Here is a 22,263-nt window from a genome sequence, read left to right on the forward strand (position 1 = left end):
CTCTTCTTATAAATATACTGGTCATGGGATTTAGGACCAGCCCTAATCCAGAATGGTCCCATCTCAGTCCTCAACTGATTACATGTGCAAAGACTCTATTAGTTAATAGAATCATAAGTGGATGTTGAATTTTGTGAAAAGTTATTCTGCATCTATTGAAATGATTATGTTACTTTTATTCTTCAGGTTGTTAATGTAATCCATCATGCTGATTTGCAGATATTGAGCCATCTTTGCATCGCTGGCATAAATCCCAGTGATCATGGAATATGATCTTTTCAATGTATTATTGAATTTGATTTGCTAATATTTTCTTGAAGATTTTTGTATCTATGTTCATCAGTGATATTGGCCTATGATCTCCTTTTGTGTGTGATTCTCTGGTTTTGGTATCAGGGTGAGGCTGGCCTTGTAGAATGAGTTCAGAAATGTTCTTCCCTCTGAAATTGTTTGGCTAGTTTGAGAAAAACAGGTGTTGATTCTTCTCTAAATGTTTGGTAGAATTCACCCATGAAGCCCTCTGGTCCTAGACTTTAGTTTGTATGGAGTTTCTTTTTATTATTATTGTTACTGATTTCATTGCAAATAATTGGTTTGTTTACATTTTTTATTTCTTTTGTATTCAGTCTTGAGTTTGCATATTTCTGGAGATTTTTTCATTTCTTCTAGGTTGTCCATTTTATTGGTGTATAGGTGTCCATAGTAATTTCTCATGATCCTTTGTATTTCTGTGGTGTCAGTTATAACTTCTTTTCTTTCATTTCTGATTTTATTGCTCTCTTTTTTTTTTTTAAAAAACTGTCACTCTTTCTTCTCTTGTGAGTCTGGCTAAAGTTTATTTTGTTCATCTTTTCAAAGAACCAACTCTTAGCAGATTATACAATGTTAACTAAACCATGTAAAATATGTATTCATATGGAAAAATTTCACAAAAAGGAAAGAAGCTTGATTAGGATGGAAGAATTATGGATCATTTCATTCTCTAATAATTTGTTTTATTAGTTTTGTATTTAGCTTTAAGTGATTAAAGGATTATTTGTTATTACTACTGGAAGGACTGTGAGTTGCCCTTCAAAAATATCATATGCTTTCTTCAATGATATTGATATTTTGATTGTATGTCATTAACAATAAGCAAGTATTTATTTTCTAACAAGCCAGTCCCATGGGTCGTCCATTAAAACATGCTGGTGGGAAGCTAAGGCAAAGTTGATCCAACACGGGAGTGTATGGGGAGACCACGTCATATAGATCTTCTCAAAGGAAAGGTGGGCAAGTTCAGGGAGACTATCTGTGCTTTGCTTTGCCCCCTGGGAGTGTGGACGGGTGGAAGGAGGAAGCATCTGTGAGTCAGACAAAAATGAGTCCTCGGTGAGTTTAGCACCACAACAAGCAACCAGGCTGTCTCTGCCTCCAAACAATCTATATGGAGTCATAGCACCTCCTGAACTGTCATGAAAAAGTCAAGAAAAAGTCATGCCATAGAGCTAAGTGACACACAAGAAATATTGGAACATGGGACATTTTATAGGATCCCTGACCTGTCTCCTGCACGTCTATGCATTAAGAACAATAAATTGTAGAAGGATCTTTTCTAGGTTAAAAAAACATTTAAGACACATAGGTATCAGAGACATAGTACAGATTTTGTATCTTGATTGAAACAAACTAATTGTAAATAAGGGGAATTTTTGTTATTCATTCGCTAAGTCCAACTCTTTGCGACCCCATGAACTGCAGCACACCAGCCCTCTCAGTCTTCCGCTGTCTTCTGGAGTTTGCTCAAATTCATGTCCATTGAGTCAGTGATGCCATCTAACTATCCCACTCTCTGCACCCCGTTCTCCTTTTGCGTTCTGTCTTTCCCAGTATCGGGGTCTTTTCCTGTTAGATAGGCCATGTATTATATCATAGTAAGGAATTAGTGCAAATTTTGTTCATACTGGTAAGGTTGGCCCTGAAAAAATCTCCCTTCTTATTTAGAGATACAGAAATAATTAGGAGTGAAACATTATGATGTCTGGAATTTACCTTAAAATATTTCAGCAGAGAAAAAAGAGAAAGAAAAAAGGGAATTTTAGAGAAAGGAAGTATGGCAAACTGTTCATAATTGTTGGGACTTCATCATCAATATATGGGGAGTTATTTTATTTGTCTCTCTATTTTTACACACGTTGGAAAATTTCCATAATAAAAGAGTTCTTGTCCTCTGTGTTCAGTCGTGTCTGACTCTGCAACCCCTTGGACTGTAGCCTGCCAGTCTCCTCTGTCCTTGGAATTTTCCAGGCAAGAATATTGAATTGGATTGCCATTTCCTTCTTCAGGGTATCTTCCCAACCCAGGGATTGAACCCACATCTCTAGTGTCTCCTACACTGGCAGGCAAATTCTTTACCACTAGTACCACCAACATAGATAAATACATTCCTAGAACATTAACTTCCAAAAACTTCTGTGATTTTTCCTGAGCAAGCTTTAAGGGCTAATTTGTTTATATTCCCCATTATAAGTCAAAGATTTCTCAGGGACTATGAGTAATAACTAGAATCAAACCTTCTTATCCACCCCTGACAGGAGAAAAAAATTCCATGAAGAGCAATTTGGCAAGGACTCCCAAAAGGACAAATACCTTTATGTATCATTCTGACTTCCAGAAACTTATCCTAAGAGCATAGGCAAAAATATACTATGACATGTTCACAGACATTCCCTGGAGTACCGTTTATAACGTCAGTGAACTGGAAGTAATGGAGTGGTCCATCAAGAAGAAGCTAGTTAGGCAAGTTATGGCCAATCAACATATGGAATATTTAGGTAGCCCTTAAAAATAATGTAGGAGACCTGTATTGCTGATATGGAAGTGTGTTTAAGATATGTGAAATTAAACAAAAAAACAGGTCTAAAAAACTATGAACCCATAAAGCAATTACCCTTCAATTAAAAATAAATAAAAATTTTTAAAGAGTAAAAAGTTCTTTGAAGAAAAATAAGGATAACGTGAGGTTTCAAGTTTGATTCAGCACATACTTTTGTGCTGAACACAGAACACACAACACAGACAAAACGAGGGCAGAGCAGCTGAAGCAGCCCCTGCCCCCACGTCAGGCAGTGAAGGAGCTGAAATGAAGCAGAAATGTTGATGTGAACTCATTAACACTTTAAAATTTTAAAAATAGCATTTCCAGGAAAAAAAAAAAAACTACTATGAACCCATTTGAGGTCTTTTAAAAGATAGAAAGATGTAAGAGATGGATAGCAGTTAGTTACCTGCTGGATGTGGAATGGGTGGGAGAAAAGATGTTTACTTTTTGTTTTATACATTTGAATGTTTAACCTGTGTGTATACTATTTTCCATTTTAAAAGAGAAAAAAATATAAGAAAAAATTTTTAAATCATATGAATGTAATTAGGAAGGTGATTCTGCTAGGGGAAAATTTTTTAATGTACAACTTTTAAAAGTTGTGGGTGTTGTACTGTTTTAAGGTTATAAAAATAATGATTCCTCCTATAGTACTGACAAATTATGCAAAATTACATGAGAGTCTGTTTGAAAACACTTGGAACTCTTCCAATGAAGTTACATAAAAGATGAAACTTTTGAGTGCAAGTTATAGCAGAAAAAACACTGGAGAGATATTTCTTTTTATCTACATGGAATTAAAATGGGCTTTAAAGATGCATTAGCTTCTATGTCTTATAAGACTCTGCTGGTGACCTCTACTGTGCCCCAGGTACTTATTCCCTGCACATTCACAGTGCCGCTCCTGCACTGTGAGCAGGGTGAGTGCTCTCAGTCCTAATTTGCATACAAAGAAACTGAGTCTGGGAGCGTTAGTCACCTTATTCAAAGTCCACAAGGTCAGCATCAGACCCCAAAGCCATTCACTTAGCTTGCCTGTCTCCCTGTCTGCTTTATTTGGGAGAAAATTAGAGGGAAATTAAGAAATTCATCTGGCCTTTTATTCTTGCCCTTCCTGATTTTATTTTTGCTTTCAGCAACTGACTGTTTTTCTAGCCTTGTTTTACATCCTAGGAAGAGGTACATAATGGAAGGCATTATGGGAGTTGGAGGTGATGAGTGGTTTATTAGCTGAATTTTCTTAGGTGTTTCAGTAAAACAGAGAATTCACAGCTCAGTGACTGTTTTCCCTGCAGATATTGTGGATGCTTTATCAGATCCAAAGAAATTTCTTTCCATTACGGAAAAGAGAGCGGATCAAATGAGAGCTATGGGCATTGAAACTGTAAGTAGCAACAGTGAGTTAAGACAGGTAGCAACGGCCAAGGAAAGATAGCTGAGTGGGGGGAAGTCATCTGACTGATTACAAAAGTCGCAAATTAATAGAACAAGTTCAAAAGTGGTTTTTGAAACTGAACTTTCATCTCAACAAAACCGTTTCAAAAGTCTATGAGGATGTAGCATATTTAATAAAATGTGACCCACTTCATTACTATGGCTTCACTCACATCTGGGGACCCTGGCCCCATTAGAAATGAAATGGAAACACCCATAATGCTTTTAGGAACATTTAAATATAGGATGCTTTTGTGAGACACTGAAATGCCAGTTCACCTTAATCAGTGCAGAAATAAAATTGGCATTTACTATTGTTTACTTTTTACTAGTCTTATATCCAGCCTTCAATGCCACTGTAACATTGCAGTGTTTCACTCCTTGTTTTTAAAGTTCCTCTTACTCCTCAGTTTAGAATGGAAACAGAAATCTCTGCAGTAGCTTGAAAAAAAAAGAAGGTATAGCCTGCTTATTACAAAGGAGCTGCACCTGCTTTCCTTGGCTTCCTCTTTTGGGTCAGATCTGAGGAAACCATATGTTTACTCCCGAAGCAAAGATCTAATTTAGGGAGTAAAGGCTAGAATACAGAGGAGCAGTTGATGGTACAGACTGGGTTCAGTAGAAGGGAGAATGTACAAGACATCTGACTTCTAGGTGGCATTCATTTGGGTCAGTATAAGCATTTCTGTTCCAGAGTGACATCGCCGATGTGCCCAGTGACACTTCAAAGAACGACAAGAAAGGGAAAGCCAACACAGCCAAAGCGAATGTGACCCCTCAGAGCAGCTCAGAGCTCAGGCCAACCACCACAGCTGCCCTGGGGGCTGGCCTGGAGGCCAAGAAAGGTAAGAGAGAGTTGTCTGGGCTGCTTATCTGTTCCAGCAGTTTTCGAAACTTTGATGCAGATATTTAGAACTCTTACTTTAGCCAGTTTTCATGCCTCCATAAAACTCAAGAGCAGCAGATTTTCTGTGGGTTGAACAAATTTCTCAGTTTCTCTGAGTGGTTAACAGAAAAGCAGTGTTTCATCTGCTAGATCCCCTTCACCATAGTTGAAGGGGACTGGTGGTCCCCTTCACCAGTAGACCTAGAAATGTTGAAATTTGGTACTCTTTTTGTGAGGAAAAAAAAAAAAGGCATTTACAGAGTGAGCTTAGCAAAGTCATTCCCTCTGTCCTGCAGGTACCACCATAAGCGTGGGCAGTAAGTTCATGAACCAGCAGAATAACAATTGTTCCTGACATTCCTAGATCCCCTGTTTGCTAATTTTGCCCCATGGGTAGATATTCAGCATCCATGATTCTTTATCTGTAAAATTATCAAATGGGCATCTGAAGGCCAATTCTCTGTGGATACCTGTAGATGTAATGGAAGAGCATAAGAGGTGGCATTACAAAGAATTACATGTTCCATGTGCTAATATGGAACTGTACTGTAGGGGAATAACTGTATTGATTATTTAAAGTTGATTTCCATTCTTATTGTTCAGGCATCCATTCTGATTGGATGGTCCCCATTCCATATGATAATTAAATATTTTAAATATCCTCCTTGACCATGAATCATTTACTAGTTTTGTTACTTTAAGAATTTCTCTTTTTCCTAATGGTTTTCTACTCAATATAAATATCTCCCATTTATATGTGAATTCAGCATCTTTGGTGTAAGAAAGTCAAGTTGTCTGTGTACTTAAGTACACACAGTGCTGCAGTTTAAGGTAAGAAATGACAGGCTTTCCTTAACCGAAGCAGCATGGTAATTTAGCAGGAAACTCAATGTGCATTGCGCTTTGTGAAACAAATTTGGAAATGAGAGGGCACAAAAGCAGCTCAAATTGTACTCTGCAGCTGTATGTCTGTTCCTCCCTGGAAAGAACATGGAACAAGGTAATGATGCAGGATATGGGCTTTCCATCCAGCACTATCTTTCTTAACATCAGCCTCTCAGACAGAGACAGGCAGTGGAAAATGGGAGAGTTTTTGTTTAGTTAAAGTTCTTGTGTCATGCTCACCGACACAGAAAGACATTAGTGGCCTGAAAAAGCAGTGTGACCAGCTTACAGATGACAAATGGAATATTCCCTGCCATATCAGTAAACAAAGGAAGTCACAGCCATCAGCAGTTGTAGCCTCCACTGATTGGGAGCTGGTGAGCCCTGAGGGAACTCAGGAAGGAAAGAATACCTGCCATCCAGCAGCCATCAGACTGCAGCCCCGAGGAAACTCGGGATGTGGAAACACAGGACACTGGCCCCAGATAGCAGAGGTGCAGATCAAGGGAATGATTTCAGCAAGCCCAGACTCTTGCATCTTCCCATACCTAGAGAAGTGCTGAATTTTTTAACTCGACATACCTGGTTTCTTTAAATAGCAGTCATCTTTTGTCATTCAGACTACCTGCCCTTTGTTGCAAAACCCCCTAGCTCCTCCCTTCGCCTACTCAGAGCAGTTTTTCAGAGCTCTCTGAAATGCTGTCTCCTGCGCTGCAGTCCTCATTTTGTCCCCAAATAAAGCCTAACTCGCAACTCAACATGTTGTGCAGATTTTTTCAACACAAAACACAGAAGTGATCCTAGTTCTAGAAGGGACCATGATTGTGTTCAGAACTGTTTCACTTCTAGTCCAAATAAGATTACACAGGAATGAGCCACTGGAAGAAGCTCTCCTTTTCCCTCCTCCCCTTGACCAACACCCTGAGTAAGAGGATCTACACACTGATTCATTTTGGCCTTTTGTTCAGGAGACTTGGGAGCCTCCTCTAAGGCACAGTGGTCGGTTCTACGAGAAATGCCTTCACACCTTCAGGAACCTCACAATGAGACAGGCTTCCACACTGTGGCCAGGTGGTGCTCATGAGGGCTGACTGCTCAGAAATGGGAGGAAGGGGGTCAGAGGAGACTCAACGATAGGATCCTAACTGAGCTGGGCCTTGAAACGCAGGTCTGACATGAGCAGGGAGAGAAGGTGGAAGAGCTTAGGCAGAGACCAAGGCCACACAGGAAGCAGCCGGGGCAAGAAAGGGGGCAGAGCGAGTCTGATTTGGAGATGGCCTAGGACCACCCAGGGATGGAGAATGACCCCCGAGGGTTTGTAAGACAGTTAGTACAGTCTTGGTGGGAACAGTCTTTAAAGAGGGAATAAGTGATATGGGCCAGTGAAGAATTAGGGTATTTATGCCTCTAATTTAACACTTAGCACATTGTATTTATATTATATATTTACTCACCTGATATTTATATAACATGATAATAACCAGAGAAAGGAGTTATTGCAGCAAGACCATACCTCTGTCATCCAGTATGTCCCTGGAACCATGCCTAGTGAAGATCTAGAGTCTCTTCTCTTAGGAGGTAAATGGCTGGTGAATGAACAAGCCAGGCTAACAGCAAGGAGAGCCTGGATGAGGCTGGACGTGCTCAGAGGGAGAGGAAGCATGGAAATCAGTCGGTGACTTGGGTGTCAGTTTTAGTGGGAAGAAGGTAACTCAGAGACTTCAAGCACAGGTCACAGAAAGAGATGGTACCATTGGGCGAAGCAGAGAACTCAAGAGGAGGAACAGTTTTGGGTAAGATGAGTCTTGTCCTGTACATCATCACATTCAAGCTGTTGGGGGTGCATCTGGGCAGAAGCACGAAACAGCAAAACTGTGGGAGATCAGGAGGAGGGAGACGGGAGAAGGGAGAGAGAGAGGATGTGAGCTGCTTAGAAAGATAGCAGGAATGGAAACAAACAAAAAAAGAAAGATTTTTAAGAAGAATGAGTTTGGGAAGGTAGTGTAGACAGTCCAGAGAAGTTAAGACTGCATAATTACTGTTGAATCAGGGATGCTTGGGTGATGAGAGTGGAAACCAGGTTAGAAAAATTGATAATTGGAGATACAAAATTTTATATAAATTTTATATAATATATAAAATGTGGAGAATGCTTGCATGTTGGTAGGAGCCAGTGAAGAGAAGGAGAGGGAAAATCCCAGAGAGGGGTGTACAGTGAAACAGGCTCTGAGGAAGAGCTGAATCGAGAGAAAGGGAGCGGTCCTGCTGCGTGAGGGAGGAAGAAAGGTGTTCTGTCTGGGCCACGAAGAAGGAGAATTGAAGACAAGTCCTACGGCAGGAAGGAAGCGTCAGGTGGCACCCGCAGCATCTGCCGTGAATGTCTGTGAGCATGACGGGCTCTGAAGCTCTTCGGGGTTCTATTAGACACACAGCCCAATAGTAGTAACTGCACCAATGCTGCTTGGTGTTCTTCTTTAAGATTAAGCAATTGAGAAAACTCGACTAGTTGATCTCCAAATTACAGTTTGAGAGAAAAGAAGTCATTTTTAATGAGCTGTGTTGATAAAAACAAAAACCGTATGTACTGAAACTTCAACTATTCAAAATCTTTGGGGCCCAGACTTTACAGTTGCACCCCTACTTTCACAGCAGGGAAACCTGGAGACCTACACTGTCTGATATAGAAGCCACGGACCACATGTGGCTCTTCAGGCTTAAAACTAAAAACTTGAGTTTCTCAGGTGCCCTGGACAGTTCACAGATGGAACATATCCACTCTCACTGGAAGTCCTACTAGACAAGCTGCTCTGGGTATATAGATGGAGCCAGGCGTGTACCAGTTCCTGTTCTGTAGAGTGTGGTTTCTTCCCTAACTTCCTAAACCATTTGTAGAAACTAACATTTTTACAATGTGTCTTTCTCTAAAATAAAAAAAAAAAAAGCAAAACCAGGGTTGAGGGAGGTTTGTGTTTTCATGTTCTTGTTGTTGTTTAGTCACTAAGTCATCTCCAACTCTTTTGCAACCCCATGGAATGTAGCCTGCCAGGCTCCTGTGTCCATGAGATTTTCCAGGCAAGAATACTGGACTGGGTTGCCATTTCCAAACCCAGGGATCAAACCCATGTCTCCTGCATTGGCAGGTGGATTCTTTACACTGAACCACCTGGGAAGCCCTTATGGTTTCATAGGGTCCTGTTGGTCAAGATTTCATTGAACCAAGACCAAAAAACAGTCTCACCAGACTAGGTCACACTCTTAGTTTTTGTTATATCTCTAGAGCACCTTGCGTGCCTCCCAATTCTGTGTGTTCATTTTATAGAAGAAAGAACAGAGACCCAAAGATAGGGAGCTCTTTGCAATGCCAGGATAGGACTCCCTGGCCTGCAGTAAAGCCAGGAATTAGCTTGTGATGTCAGACCTCAGAGATCAGAGAATAGCCCCATGATCCCTTGACATCCCTACCACAAAGTGTTAGAGATCAGAAGACTGCTTTCTCTCTGCCGTGACTCTTTACTGTCCTTACCACCCTCCCCCTGGATGTACACGTCTTCTTAAAATGAGTGCAACTGAAAAACAAGACCCTAGAATTTGATACCTGTCTTTCTCGAGTATCTCATACTTAGCCTTTGGGATTCTAATGGAAATCTATAGAATGCACATTCATCTTGTTTACCTAAGATGAAAACCTGCAGTCAAACAGAATGTGTTTTGGGATTCGCCTACAACTGCGGTTGCCATGACAGCATCTAGCTTAGCATCACTCCAACAACAGGATGACTTAGTGTATTACTCTAGGTGCTCATGACAGCATCCTGTTCTACAATGATCTGATTTCATTATTTTCTATATGTTAAAGGCATTCCTGGGCTTAGTAGCATATCACTTAAATGCTAGAATTCAATTCAGTAGTGGAAAGGGGCTGAAAAAAAATGTTAAGCTGGCAACAGTGTTGGTAGTTAGAGGACTGATAGGGTGCATCTTCAAATGCAAAGGGGAAAGCGACTATAATAGATGCTGCTGTGCCTGGTCAGATCTCCTTTATGGGACTGGTGCCCGTCCTTCAGTGGTGAGGGACACTGGCTGACTGCCAATCACAGCTGCACTTTTCTCCCTAGTGTTGCCCTCAGACCATGGGAGTTCTCTTGTCTGGAAATGCCTAGAAGGTTTTGTAAAACTTCTGACACCCTAACTGAGTGATCTGGGGTTACACAAGCTCTGTCTCCTTACCTCAAGGTAGAATAACACTGGAAGGCTATTTATGCTAACAACTTGCAGGATCAGACCAAGGCTGGATTTCAGCCAGGAAGACCCCCAGGTTTCTTCCTCGACCCTATAGTGCTTCTCTCACCCGCTAGGAGTTTCTCCTGAGAGCCCTCCCACGATAAATCATATGCACATAAACCCTCTTCTCAGTCTTTGCTTGTAGGGGACCTGATCTCAGACGAGAAAGGTTTCAGGTAAGTGTCTAGTTAATTGTCCTGTAATAGAAAACTAAGATGTTTATAGCCATAACATGTATAAAGCTGCTTCAATGTCTTTAGATGCGATTTCAAAACTGAATTTGATATGATCATTTATTCTAATTGATATGATCATTTATTCTAATTACACAGTAACTTTGTGTTTAATATAAACAGTAACTTTGTTTCAGGTATTGAACTGATCCCTCAAGTGAGGATAGAAGATTTAAAGCAGATGAAGGTAAAATTGCCTGGTCATTTCGCCAGCACTCTTTTGTTCTGTTGGTGAAATGGATGTATTTTTGTTTCTCATTAGCTTTAATCATTGTGGTAGTACTACACAAAGCTTATTTGGGATCCCGTTTGTTTTTTCCACAGGCTTACTTGAAGCATTTAAAGAAACAACAGAAAGAGCTCAGTTCTTTAAAGAAGAAACATGCAAAGGTACCGTGCTTTGTGTGTGCGAGCAGCATGTGTGTGCAGCTCTGTAGGCTGGTTTGTGTGTTTTCTCCTTTAAGCTCTCTGATGAAAACCTCTCAGCCAAAACCACTGCTTGGAAACTGATGCCAGCCAACTGGGCAGCAGGACCTTCATTTTAACTGGTTAGACATGAAATTTTAAAAGATACTCCATTTGGTATTGTTTATCACTGATTTGTAATCTGCTTTTCTAATGGTTGTTTCAAAAGCATAACAAAGCTTCACCCTTTTCAAAATTGTTGAATAATATGACAAAATTGTTGAGTAATATCTATCACCTGACTATTGAAAACCAACTCATAGTGTTAGTTTCTGGGTACAAAAATTCTCTGAGTCTCTAGCAAACTGTTTGCCACACATAGTGCATCAGGAGAGATGCTGGTCAGCTCCAAACTTCTCAGCCAGGGGACCCGGAGAGAGCTCTTCTCATTTTCCCCCATTATGTAAACTCTGCTTGGTGGCCTACTTCTGAAATATTGTTGTTCCTACTTATAGGAAGAGGTCTTTGGACAGTAATCATGACCCCATGCACTGCAGCACACCAGGCTTCCCTGTCCTTCACCATCTCCTGGAGCTCACTCAAACTCATGTCCATCGAGTTGGTGATGCCATCCAACCATTTCATCCTCTGTCATCCCCTTCTCCTCCTGCCTTCAACCTTTCACAGCATCAGGTTTTTTTCTAATGATTCAGCTCTTCACATCAGGTGGTCAAAGTTATTGGAGCTTCAGCTTCAGCATCAGTCCTTCCAGTGAATATTCAGGACTGATTTCCTTTAGGATTGACTGGTTTGATATCTTTACAGTCCAAGGCACTCTCAAGAGTCTTCTCCAATACCACAGTTCAAAAGCATCACTTCTTCAGCACTCAGCCTTCTTTATGGTTCAACTCTCCTATCCATACATGACTACTAGCAAAACCATAGCTTTGACTATACAGACCTTTGTCAGCAGAGTAATGCTTTTTAGTATGCTGTCTAGGTTTGTCATAGCTTTTCTTCCAAGGAGCAAGTGTCTTTTAATTTCATGGCTGCAGTCACCATCTGCAATGATTTTGGAACCTAAGAAAATAAAGTCTGTCACTGTTTCTATTGTTTCCCCATCTATTTGCCGTGAAATGATGGAACCAGATGCCCCGATCCTAGTTTTTTGAATGTTGAGTTTTAAGTCAGCTTTTTCACTCTCCTCTTTCACTTTCATCAAGAGGCTCTTTAGTTCCTCTTCACTTTCTGCCATAAGGGTGGTATCATTTGCATATCTGAGATTATTAATATTTCTCCCTGTGATCATGATTCTAGCTTGTACTTCATCCACCCTGGCATTTCATGTGATGTACTCTGCATATAAGTTAAATAAGCAGGGTGACAATATACAGCCTTGACATATTCCTTTCCCAATTTGGAACCAGCCCGTTGTTCCATGTCCAGTTCTAACTGTTGCTTCTTGACCTGCATACAGGTTTCTCAGGAGACAGGTAAAGTGGTCTGGTATGCTCATCTCTTGAAGAATTTTCCACAGTTTGTTGTGATCCACATAGTCAAAGACTTTAGTGTAGTCAATGAAACAGAAGTAGATGTTTTTCTGTAATTCTCTTGCTTTCCCTATGATCCTATGGATGTTGTCAATTTGATCTCTGTTTCCTCTGCCTTTTCCAAATCCACCTTGAACACCTGGAGGTTCTCAGTTCACATACTGTTGAAGCCTAACTTGGAGAATTTTGGGCATTACTTTACTAGCGTGTGAGATGAGTACAGTTGTGCGACAGTTTGAGCATTCTTTGGCATTGCCTTTCTTTGGAATCTGAATGAAAACTGACCTTTTCCAGTCCTGTGGCCACTGCTGAGTTTGCCATACTTGCTGGCATATTGAGTGCAGCAGTTTAACAGCATCATCTTTTAGGACTTGAAATAGAAATCCAAGATTTGAAAGAATCTAAGTTGCCTTCATTTGCAGAAACAACCTTGAGTTTCTTGGAGCCCCACATTATAATAGAACCAAAACTTAGAGAGATTTTCAATCTCCCTGAATCCTACCATCTAAATCTGTGTGGACTTTCTTAACAGCCTTAGTGTACATTTTTTGGAGGAAGCCTTCAAAATTCCTTAGGTCACATAATAGAGCCATACTGCACAGTGCTTGCCTGTTGCTTTTCAGAATGGTTTTTGGAAGCATTCTCAGCAGGTAAATGCATTTCATGGCTTGTTTTCCATATCTTCATGTACTTCAGAAGTTTAAGTCACAAATGTATGATTATAAACATATGAATGAATTCCTTCTCCCACATTAAATACACAGGGGACCCTCTTTTCTATTCAGCCTGCTTTGCCAGTATAATTACCAAACTCAGAATTCTATAATCTTTCATATAAAACTACTATTACTAATAAGACTGAGGTTTATTTAATGCCACTTTTTTGTTACATATTTTATATACATTCTTAAATCCTTACAATGTCCCTGAAACCCGAATCATTCCATTCACATTTCAAGCATTCAAGTAATTCAGAGAAGTGAGTTCCTTGCCAAGAGCAATACAACTGGTTTATGCTAGTTAAAACTGAAGTGCTTTTCATCTATTTCAACTCTCCCAAAGCCTTTGCAAATAATTATTTTCAAATAGTTAAACCTTCCTCTCTACAAACTTTCTGTAATTTTTGAGTCTATAGTAGTTCCTTAATACTTCCCACTATCTCATCTGAGCCAACTTTTAAGATTAAGGCTATATAGGAATATTTACTTGCCTAATATGTACTGAGGTCTACTCAGCTAACACATTTGTCTTAAAAGTGAAAAAGGAAAAACTGGTGAAGGAGGTGGGTGGATGGGGTTGAATCTGTTACCACAGGACACACTTAGTGCCTGATATCCATTTGATCCTAACACTAATTTTTCTTTCTGTCAGTACTTATCAAATGGTAAAACTAGCTAATACATATCGAGGTTTATTTAAGCATTTTTCCTTAGGTATTTTACAGCAATTATATAAAAGAGTACTTTAGTTATATTAATATATTACCTTGTATCAATTAGCTTTTGCTGGGTAACAAACTATCCCCATATGTAGTGAATTTGAAAGCAACCATTTATTTGGCTCATAATTTTGTGGGTCAGCGGTTTGGCCTGGGTTCAGCTGGATCATTCTTCAGGTCTCACCTAAGTTCACTTCTGTCTGCTGTCACTCAGCAGATGTGGGGAGCTGGATGATTTAGCAAGACCTCTACTGAGTCCTTTCCACTCTGCTTTCTGTGGTCTCTCATCTTCAGCAGTGGTCCAGACTTGTTCATATGGCAGGGATCCCAGGATCCCAGCCTCAGCTCAGAACTGCGTGGCATCACTTCTACATCCTTCTCTTGGCTACAGTGGGTCACGAGGTTGGACCAGGTTCAAGCAACGAGGACTCTACTAGGCAGGGGGAACCACAAAGTCAGATTGCAGAGGGGATTGGATACAGAGAGAGAGACCATTGTGACCCTTTTTGCAACAGTCTACCAGCCATTTGCCAGATGAGATAATTTACTTTAACAGAAACGCAGCTTGACTAAATCACCTAGCCTTTAGATGAGGGAGCCAGGATTTGGATCAAAATTCTCAGACTCCAGAGCTCAAGCTCTTCATCACTATATTGAGTTGCCTCTGAGTTTTCCAGCATTAGTCTTTATTTCCACACATCTTCTTTATGGTCCTAGTAAAAGGTTTTTGTTTGTTTGTTGAAGTACAGTTGATTTTCAATGCTATGTTAATTACTGCTGTACAGCAAAGTGATTTTGATATGTGTGTGTGTGTATTATTTTTTAAAAAATTTTCTTTTCCATTATGGTTTGTCATAGGATACTGAGAATAATTCTCTGTGTTATACAGTAAGACCTTGTTTGTAAAAGGTTTCTAAGAGTAATCATAAGTCTCTAGGGCACAAATATCTTGGCATCTTTTGGACTACTTTTTCCACAAATTATCCTTGGACCAAACCTGGAGGCTTCATAAAAAATGCATATTCTTGTGCCCCCTAGAGACTTTGTTATCATCTCCATGGAGAAGTCTAGGAAATACATTTTTAATAAACTCTTCTCCTGCTGCTGCTAAGTTGCTTCAGTTGTGTCCAACTCTGAAACCATATGGACCATAGTCCACCAGGCTCCTCTGTCCTTTGGATTCTCTTTCAAGAATATTGGAGTGAACTGCATGCCTTCCTCCAGGGGATCTTCTCAACACAGGGATCAAACCCGCATTTCTTAATGTCTCCAGCATTGGCAGGCAGCTTCTTTACCACTAGTGCCATCTGGGAAGCCTGAAGCTCCTCTCTTATGCACACTAAATTTTAAAAACTGTTTCTTTAGGAGTATTATTTAACACTTTTTACTGTCCCTCAGTGGAAACCCCAGTAATGGCCTGCAAGATACACAGCTGGCCTCTGAAAAATGGATTTTGCCCTGTTGTTGAGCAATCGTGAGAATTAACTCGCCCAGCCTTGCTATGAAACAATATTTATATAACCCTTTCCAATAGATGTGATGCTATCTAAGATGGAATAAAGTTTGCCACCACACTGGCTTGGCTTATAAACTGCCTGACTGAGGAGGGAAGGTGGCCTGGGCTGCGCCTTCCAACCCCAGCACCGGCCACGTGCACACGGCCGCCAGGAGCCGAGAGCAGCGCTGGGTGCAGATGCAGTACAGGGCGCGCTCAGCCTTTACATATCAGCTGGAGGAGATCGCTTCTTTTCTCATAAAGGGAAGCAGAGAATATGGTTACTTAACCAAGTCATTTAAGAAATGTACGGTCCATAAGGGAGCCTATTTCCAAACTTGAAGGTGAGCTGCAGGATGCAGAAGAAATAGTGGTGTGTCAAGGAGGATTTGCCATTTCTAAAAGAAAGCCAAAGAAATAAGTGTGAATCCCAAGCTATACACTATTGATCAGTTCAGTCAATTCAATTCAGTCGTTCAGTCATGTCTGACTCTTTGTGACCCCCTGGACTGCAGAACGCCAGGCTTCCCTGTCCATCACCAACTCCCAGAGCTTACTCAAACTCATGTCCATCAAGTTGGTGATGCCATCCAACCATCTCATCCGCTGTCGTCCCCTTCTCCTCCTGCCTTCAATCTTTCCCAGCATCAGGGGCTTTTCCATTGAGTCAGTTCTTTGCATCAGGTGGCCAAAGTGTTGGAGTTCAGCTTCAGCATCAGTCCTTCCAATGAATATTCAGGACTGATTTTCTTTAGGATGGACTGGTTGGATCTCCTTGCAGTCCAAAGGACTCTCAAGAGTTTTGTTCAACACCAAGTTCAAAAGCATCAGTTCTTCAGTGCTCAGCTTTTTTCACAGTCCAACTCTCACATTCATACATAACTACTGGAAAAACCATAGCCTTGACTAGACGGACCTTTGTTGGTAAAGTAATGTCTCTGCTTTTTAATATGCTGTCTAGGTTGGTCATAGCTTTTCTTCCAAGGAGCAAGCGTCTTTTAATTTCATGGCTGCAATCACCATGTGCAGTGATTTTGGAGCCCAAAAAAAGGCTCTTCAGTTCGTCTTGATATACTATCGATGCTAAGTATAAAATAGATAGCTAATGAGAACCTGCTGTGTGGCTCAGGGAGCTCTGCTCAGTGCTCTGTGATGAAGGAGACCCAAACACGAAGGGATATATGTAAGTATGTGGCTGAGTCACTCTGCTGTACGCAGAGACTACACAGCATTGTAAAGCAGCTGTATTCCAGTTAAAAAAGAGAGAGAGAGACGATATCTGCTGTTAGGACTGTGGGACGAACAGACAGGAGTAATGCCCATTCTAGCCCTGAATGGAGTGGAGATGCCAGCAGGCCCAGTTTGGGGGAAATGGCAGTGGCCGATTGTTTTGACCCTCAACACAGTTGGCAGTGAACCTGCTACTTGTCTCTCACTTTCTGTAACAACCTCTTCCATTTGAAATGGAAACTAAGGAAATGGTTTTTCACGTGTCCATTAGATGAGATACAGAAAGAGCAGAATGAAGGAGCCGTGATCCCACACAAACCCAGGGCTCATCAGCAAACCCAGAGCTAGGGTTGCTTTTGCTAAGACACAGGGATGATTTTCAATTGTTACATATGGTCCAGCCCTGAGAGCAAAACATTGAAACCCAAAGTTAAATAAATATTCCCAATGATACACCGGAAGAGGAATTCCAAATCAATGGAAGTAAAAGAAGTAAATGAAGGAAGTCGGTCCCGAATGGAAAACAAGGAGCCCTCATTCCTGTCCAGAGGGCAAGTCAGACTCAGTTCCCACCTCCGGTGCCTTGAGAGTCTGTAAGCCACCTTCGTTCTCTAAAGGAGAATCGTAGAATCAGGTCATATGTGAACCTCCTCTTTTTTAAATATTGACACTAAGACAGACTTTTTCTGAAATACCATGTAGGCTGAAAAATAAAACAGGATGCATCTTCTGGACCATCAGTTTGCAGTATCACCACAAATGAGTCAAATAAAATGCCTGAGAAAACAACTAAAATGTGACATTTCGAGAAAGCTGCTAATGGAAAATATAGTCTGTGTTAGGCAAGCAGTTTTTCTGATAATGAACACCAAGGCTGCTGTTAAACTCATCACAGGTAATTCATGATAAAAAGTCAGTAACAAACCTACAGCTCTGTCTTGAAGTAAAAATGAGCAGAAACACAGCAACCACCCACAGAGACAGCCTGCTGGTCATCTCAGAGGTGCGTGCTGAGCAAACAGTTTACTCAGATGCCTCGGCATCATTTGTGGGGTGAGAATTTAAGCCTAGAGTCACAGCAGGCAAAAAAATGAATTGCAGCAGATGTTTTTCACAAAAGAAGCTGAATTTAACCTAGATGTCCATCGGCCAATGAATGGATAAGGAAGTTGTGGTACATATACACAGTGAATATCACTCAGCTATAAAAAAAGAATGCATTTGAGTCAGTTCTAATGAGGTGGATGAAACTGGAGCCTATTATACAGAGTGAAGTAAGCCAGAAAGAGAAACACCAATATAGTATATTAATGCATTTATATATATATATGGAATTTAGGAAGACAGTAATGATGACTATACGCAAGTTGGCAAAAGAGACACAGATGTAAAGAACACGCTTTTGGACTCTGTGGGAGAAGGCGAGGGTGGGATAATTTGAGAGAATAGCACTGGAACATGTACATTACCATATGTGAAATAGATCATCAGTGTAATTTCGATGCATGAAGAGGGCACTCAAAGCCGGTACACTGGGACAACCCAGAGGGATGGGGGGGGGGGGGGGGGAGGGAGGTGGGAGGGGGGTTCACTATGGGGGAGACACATGTGCACCCATGGCTGATTCATGTCAATGTATGGCAAAAACCACTACAATATTGTAAAATAATTAGCTTCCAATTAAAATAACTTTAAAAAAAGAGAAGCTGAAACTACTCTTAACTTTGATAGAAACATATACAAGTTCTACTGAAAAGCTGCACATTTATTTCTCCAAAATGTCCTGATTAAGACTGACTTTTAAGTCAGCATATTTTAATTTTGGTACTCTTGACCTGAATGAATGACAAACTCTCTGTTCCATAGGGTCTCATAACTTAGTTAGGGACCAAAAACATAAAATCTATGATAGTTGGTGTTTATTGTTACTGTTGTTTGTTGTTTTTAGCTAAATAAGCCTAGAAATAATTTCCTGGCTCCTCTATTTTGTACAACAGGAAGCTGAGGCTTGCCCCCCATCCTTTGGTGATCAGTAATTAGGACCTTGTTCCTTTGTGAAAGGAGAAGTGATGTCTGGGAACCAGATTATCCCAAAACTTCAATCGTTGCTGGCTGCTACACAGGGCACACAGGGATAGTTTTGAGCACAGAGAGAGAACTTTCCAAGGCCATTTTTTTGTCATGTGTAGTCATTGTAATCATTTTAATTCAATATGCTTCTAATTTTTTAAATTATTTCTATATACATTAGGTAACTTGCAGCTCATAACCCTGAATTATGTTGGGCAAACAGATATTGTTCAGTTTTCTAATAAAGAAATTGAGACCTGGAAAGGTTTATATATGTTGCCTCCGGGGTAATTATGAACTGAGCTGGGACTGGAATCCAAGTCCTCTTGCTGCTCTCCCATGCTATTAATTTCTTTATTCATGCAGCAAATATTTATTGTATCTATTCTGTACCCAGCATTGGGCTCTGTGCTGGCAAGAAAAGGAGACTTGTAGAGTATGTCTTATATCCGTGAATCTATCATGAATGCCTTTATGTGCATACACCCTCATTCCTGTATCTAATGGGGTTAATTAGGGCTCACCATACTACTTCCTTAAGCAGTGGTCTATGCCAGCTAATTTCCAACCCTCAAAGCCTCTTTTTTTTTCTTGTACTACACTAGAATATATAAAGAAGCAATCTTTTCCACCTGCCTTTCAGTGATATTTGCAAGAGACACAGGAATGTAGCACTTCTCAGTTCAGTTCAGTCGTTCAGTCGTGTCCGACTCTTTGCAACTCCGTGAACTGCAGCACGCCAGGCCTGCCTGTCCATTACCAACTCTTAGAGCCTACTCAAACTCGTGTCCATTGAGTCGATGATGCCATCCAACCTTCTCATCCTCTGTCACCCCCTTCTCCTCCTGCCTTCAATCTTTCCCAGCATCAGGGTCTTTTCCAATGCATCAGTTCTTCACATCAGGTAGCCAAAGTATTGGAGTTTCAGCTTCAGCATCAGTCCTCCCAGTGAATCTTCAGGACTGACTTCCTTTAGGATTGACTGGTTGGATCTCCTTGCAGTCCGAGGGCCTCTCAAGAGTCTTCTCCAACACCACAGTTCAAAAGCATCAATTCTTCAATGCTCACCTTTTTTTATGGTCCAGCTCTCATGTCCATACATGAATACTGGAAAAACCATAGCTGTGACTAGACAGACCTTTGTTGGAAAAGTAATGTCTCTGCTTTTTAATACACTGTCTAGGTTGGTCATAGCTTTTCTTCCAAGGAGCAAGAGTCTTTTACCTTCATGGCTGCAGTCACCATCTGCAGTGATTTCGCAGCCCAAGAAAGTTAAATCTGTCACTGTTTCTATTGTTTCTCCATCTATCTGCCATGAAGTGATGGGACCGGATGCTATGATCTTCGTTTTCTGAATGTTGAGCTTTAAGCCAATTTTTTCACTCTCCTCTTTCACTTTCATCAAGAGGCTCTTTAGTTCCTCTTCATTTCCTGCCATAAGGATGGTGTCATCTGCATATCTGAGATTACTGATATTTTTCCCAGCAATCTTGATTCCAGCTTCTGCTTCATCCAGCCCAGCATTTCTTATGATGTGCTCTCTGTATAAGTTAAATAAGAAGGATGATAATGTACAGCCTTGATGTACTTCTTTCCTGATTTGGAACCAGTCTGTTCCATGTCTGGTAGCACCTCTAGAATGTTTTATTCTAGACTTACATGCATGTGTGCTCAGTCACTTCAGTCATGTCCAAGTCTTTGTGATCCCATGAACTGTAGCTCGCTAGGCTCCTCTGTCCATGGGATTTTCCAGGCAAGAATATAGGAGTGGATTGCCTTTCCTCCTTCAGGGGATCTTCCTGACTCAGGGATCAAACTCGTGTCTGCCTGCATCTCTTGCATTGCAGGCAGATTCTTTACCCACTGAGCCACCTAGGAAGCCCCTAGACTTTCACAGATCCCCTTGTTTAGTTGTCCAGGGAAATTAATACATGTGCAGACAGGCATGATGATTATTAAATCTTTTAAGGAAGGCTAGTATTTTCAGACACGACTGAGTGACTTCACTTTCACTTTTCACTTTCATGCATTGGAGAAGGAAATGGCAACCCACTCCAGTGTTCTTGCCTGGAGAATCCCAGGGACGGGGGAGCCTGGTGGGCTGCCGTCTATGGGGTCGCACAGAATCGGACACGACTGAAGTGACTTAACAGTAGCAGTTAGCATACTGCATTGGTGTTTCTCTTTCTGACTTCACTCTGGATAATAGTTTCATCCACCTCATTAGGACTGACTCAAATTGTGTTCTTTTTTATAGCTGAGTAATGTCCCATGGTGTATCTGTGCCACAACTTCCTTATGCATTCGCCTACTGATGGACATCTAGGTTGCTTCCATGTCCTGGCTATTGTAAACAGTGCTGTGATGAACACTGGGGTACACGTGTTGCTTTCAGTTCTGGTTTCCTCAGTGTGGATGCCCAGCAGTGGGATTGCTGGGTTGTGTGGCAGTTCTATTTCCAGTTGTTTTTTTTTTTTTTTTTTTAAATTGGGCTCTAGGGAATGGGATGGGGAATACCTGTGTTAAGTTATGCCCCACTAGGGTCCATTCTAACTTTCCTGGGATAGCTCTCGGAGCTTTTTCTTTTTCTTGGAGCCGCTGCTCTTGCTGGCAGCAGCCTCTTCAAGTCCACTGCTGAGTGGCTGCTCCTTGGGAGACAATTTCCACTTTTTCTTGGGGACCCTCTTGTTTTCTGACTCATCAGGGTCAGTAACTGGTTCCTCTTTGGGAAAAGATTTCTTCCTCTTGGGAAGACTTCCAGTACCAGCTGTCTCTTCAAGATCACTACTAACTAGCTCTTCCTTGGGAAAAGATTTCTTTTTCTTGGGTTTGGAAAAAGACACAGAAGGGTCTTCCATTCCATTCTCCTGAAGAACCTCCTGGGGCTTTTGCTTTTTCTTCTTTTTGGGTCTTTCACTTGTCTCCTCACACTCCTCCGGGGCACTGCTATTTTCTGAAGAAGCCAGGGCAATCGCAGCCAGCCTTTTCTTTTCCTTCTTCAAGCATTTCTTCTCCTGTTTCTCGAGCTTCCTAGTAATCTCAGCAGCCGCTTCCTCTGCCTGAACCATTGCCTCCTTCATGACATCCAGATTCTTTCGGGGAATCTCTCCAGTCTCATAGAAGGACAGCCGCTCCTCAACTTGTTCTCGAAGCTTCTCCCCAAAAACACTGGTGGGCACCTCAGAGAAGCAATCGATTCGTGAGGCAATACTGCATTTGTTTGCCAGGTATCGGGAGATGCGACCTTTGTTCTTGGCAGCTGCTCGGCCAATGAAGGTAGAGTGGAAAATGAGTCTGTATTTTGGGGTGTTACCCCTTGTCTTCAAGGCTCTGGAAACTTGGTCCCTTTGCTGGGCCCAGGGAATCACTCAGACACAAGGACTGGCCATCACCCCCATAGCAGAGGCCTGTATAGGTCAGGGAGTATTTCCAGTTTTTTTAAGGAATCTCCACACTGTTCTCCATAGTGGCTGTACTAGTTTGTGTTCCCACCAAC

At 41.3% G+C, this 22,263-nt stretch overlaps 1 protein-coding gene and 1 non-coding gene across 13 annotated transcripts in view; one reads left to right on the forward strand and one right to left on the reverse strand.

The window, feature by feature from the left end:
* The window catches only part of PLCB4 (phospholipase C beta 4), a 485,151-nt gene that overhangs the window by 437,209 nt on the left and 25,679 nt on the right, over positions 1–22,263 (forward strand). For all 12 annotated transcript variants that reach the window (XM_070800681.1, XM_070800689.1, XM_070800690.1 and 9 more), the window contains 4 exons: positions 4,156–4,244; positions 4,989–5,139; positions 10,717–10,766; positions 10,904–10,969. In XM_070800681.1, the coding sequence (XP_070656782.1) occupies positions 4,156–4,244; positions 4,989–5,139; positions 10,717–10,766; positions 10,904–10,969 (356 nt within the window). The remainder of the gene's footprint in view (positions 1–4,155; positions 4,245–4,988; positions 5,140–10,716; positions 10,767–10,903; positions 10,970–22,263) is intronic.
* Positions 22,130–22,215, reverse strand: LOC139186678 (small nucleolar RNA SNORD86). The gene has a single exon (XR_011570353.1). It is a non-coding gene; the product is annotated as a small nucleolar RNA SNORD86 (small nucleolar RNA).

The sequence above is a fragment of the Bos indicus genome, chromosome 13 (genome assembly GCF_029378745.1).
Source record: "Bos indicus isolate NIAB-ARS_2022 breed Sahiwal x Tharparkar chromosome 13, NIAB-ARS_B.indTharparkar_mat_pri_1.0, whole genome shotgun sequence".
Classification (NCBI taxonomy): Eukaryota; Metazoa; Chordata; class Mammalia; order Artiodactyla; family Bovidae; genus Bos; species Bos indicus.